Source organism: Geospiza fortis, unplaced genomic scaffold (assembly GCF_000277835.1).
Source record: "Geospiza fortis unplaced genomic scaffold, GeoFor_1.0 scaffold172, whole genome shotgun sequence".
Lineage (NCBI taxonomy): Eukaryota > Metazoa > Chordata > Aves > Passeriformes > Thraupidae > Geospiza > Geospiza fortis.
This window is the reverse complement of record NW_005054309.1, coordinates 12,090,292-12,093,023: the sequence shown is the minus strand read 5'-3', so window position 1 is coordinate 12,093,023 and position 2,732 is coordinate 12,090,292. Positions and strand designations below refer to the sequence as shown.

The window sequence follows — 2,732 nt, the reverse complement described above, 5'->3', positions numbered from 1 at the left end:
ATACTAGCCTATCTCTGACCTAACTCAGAGAATAGGAGAAAAGGCAAGCACCTGTGAACTCTGGCTATGCCTAGGACAAATCTTCCAGGAGAGTTTTATATGATCTGGGGCAAGCACTCCAGTAACCTCTGCATGCCATCAAATGAAAGATCGCTTCTAGCTCAGACTTCCGGGATGCTAGTGGGTGTGTAAGGGCTAGCACAAAAACTCTTGCAAAGAGATATTATAGTCTATGAACTGGGCAGCCAAAGAGTTCTCTGAAGTAGCATGGTTTTGTCTGGGTAAGTCAATTAGGAAGCTGGGCAACTGCCTCTCATTCTATGTGGTTTTGAGGACATACTCTCACCGAGAGTTCATTACGTTTCAGGCCTAGCAGTGGCTGCTGCGTAAACACAAGATTCTGTGAAGAAAGTGCTTACAGAGAAGGGGGAAAGGATGAGAAGGGAGACCCACACAGCTGAAATACTTGATGTTTTGGTAGAATGGACTAGTCTTTTGCAGATATAACTTCCATAGTAAGCACCAACTGGTCTTGCCCAAATTGTAGCATGAGCTCATGTACTTAGAAATTATATGGAAGAGAACGCTTAGGTATGATATACAGATGATATTGAGCACAGGATGATATAGAGTAGATACAATAGAAACTTTAGATATAGAATAAAACATAGTTTATTTGAAAGTTTGGAAAGTTATGCTGACTTAGATGGTCTCCAGGTTGGCAATATTAACCTCCTGTCAAGCAGTTGTAAAGTTTCCTCCTAGAGCTGGGACGCAGTAGGGGGCTGCATCATTAAATTGACTTTATTTCCCTAAAGACCTTTGTGTGTGAATATTCCATTTCAAGAAGATGAGACAGAATAGAAGTGTACCTGCTAACAGGTCAATGAAGAAAAGATCTGTCTTTCAGTGGCAAGGTCACTTTAACAATTAGTGCTACACTGCTAGGGGAAAAAAACCCAAACAACTTTCAGATGAATATTGGGCACAATCCCACTTTGTCTACACTGGATTTTTAGTGAGCTGTCTGAGAGCATAGTGTCAGACTTCCATGTATTGAATGGTAACATGCAAATTACCAAGTGAAAAACCCTGTCCTATTAGGAGGCTGTTTATACAACTTAAAATATTACACTCTTGCCCTTTAAAGAAACATAAAGTTGTTCTGCAGATTTGCTGAATATGAAATAGTACTAATAGGCAGCTAAAAGTAAATTGAAAGAAAATATCTTTATTCCTGGCATTATAGAAGCTTTTTTTATCTTTGTGATTGACCACTATAATCTAAATCCGTTGGGACTAGTTGGTTTTGCTGCTAAGCAAAATAGAAGGTTTTGTAGCTGGTCTATAGATCTTGCAGACCAGGTTTGCAGAGCTTATAGGCAATTATGGTACGTGATTGTCTGCCGTCAACTGTTAAGGGAATATTAAGTTAAAAAGATATTGATGATGACTGCCTTGTGAGTTTAGGCGTTGTGCCAAACAACAATTTTTCTGAAAGGAGTCAGTATTTGAATCTTGCTACTAGGCTTGATAGTAAGCCTTTAAGTGCCCAGAACTCTCACTCTGATCTAACCTAGTTAACACCTTTTGTAATGAAAAGAAATCAAAGTTGCTAAAATAAATTTGACTCTTGAAATTCTTATGAAGAAACTGTTTTGTTGATAGAGTGAAAATGGATTGGTAGGAAAGACCATGCTTTGTAAAGCAATGTAACTTTGAAAGGAGGTCTACATTAAAATAGCTAACAGTGAACTGAAGAGCTTTTATAAGTTACTTGTTTGCTTTTATGAGTCCCCCTCTGGCAGTTTAAAACAACATGAAAGAAGGCAAAGCTTGTATAATATGGCTTCAATAAGTACTATAGGGTAAAACAATCTGTCTTAATCTATATTTAAGATACAGCTGGAGCAGGAGATTATTGTACCTCTTTTTGTTCAAAGAGTAAAAATTGTTCCTGCAAGTTCTAAATTGCTTTTTGTAGTACTAGTTACTTCCCGTTTAAATCTTGCATTCTTGTGACAGAGCTGCAATCATGGGTTGCAGAACAACTCATCTGCAAAATCCTGAGCTAGCAAAACTTAAAACTGTTGTCTAAGATATAATTCAATGCTTACTTTCATTTGAAAATGAATTGCAAGTTTTACGCTGCTTTAGCTTCAAGGTTGAGAGCTGAACCTAGAGAAACTCTACATCCACTAACTTTAGGCCAAAAGCAAACCCAGACTCCAAACAGTTTTTGTATAATAGCATATTAGTGGCCCAAGTAGAGGTCTTTAGAATTTTGCATTGTCTCTACTTTTGGCATGACTTATTTAACCTGTGGGCAAATTTGAACTGGTGCTCTCTTGAAACAGTCTTGATTTTGTGGGTCATTTTACTGCATTTTGCCATGTGTCAAGTTACCAATAGCAAATATAGCTATGCAAACAATCTGCTTCATTGAGTCATGTAGGAAGGCCCTGTACACAGAATTAAAGGGCACATCTTAGAGGTCTCACAGCAAGATTACCTAACAATACTAGGTTTCTAATGTATCTGTCTCAGAATAAAGTAGCGGATTGTGCTAACTTGACCACATTCATTTCTTCCAGACCAGTCTTTTGTGACTCTAGCCACAAATGACTCCTATGTGAAAGGAGCGCTGGTACTTGGTTCATCCTTGCAACAGTATAGAACAACAAGGAAGCTGACTGCACTCATAACTCCTCAGGTCTCAGATCTTATGAGGT

At 38.3% G+C, this 2,732-nt stretch overlaps 1 protein-coding gene across 1 annotated transcript in view; it reads left to right on the top strand.

Moving 5' to 3' along the window:
* Positions 1-232: 232 nt before the first annotated feature.
* GYG1 (glycogenin 1) overlaps positions 233-2,732 on the top strand; it is a 15,137-nt gene continuing 12,637 nt past the window's right edge. Inside the window, exons 1-2 of the mRNA XM_031055455.1 lie at positions 233-281; positions 2,595-2,730. Of these exons, the coding sequence (XP_030911315.1) occupies positions 233-281; positions 2,595-2,730 (185 nt within the window). The remainder of the gene's footprint in view (positions 282-2,594; positions 2,731-2,732) is intronic.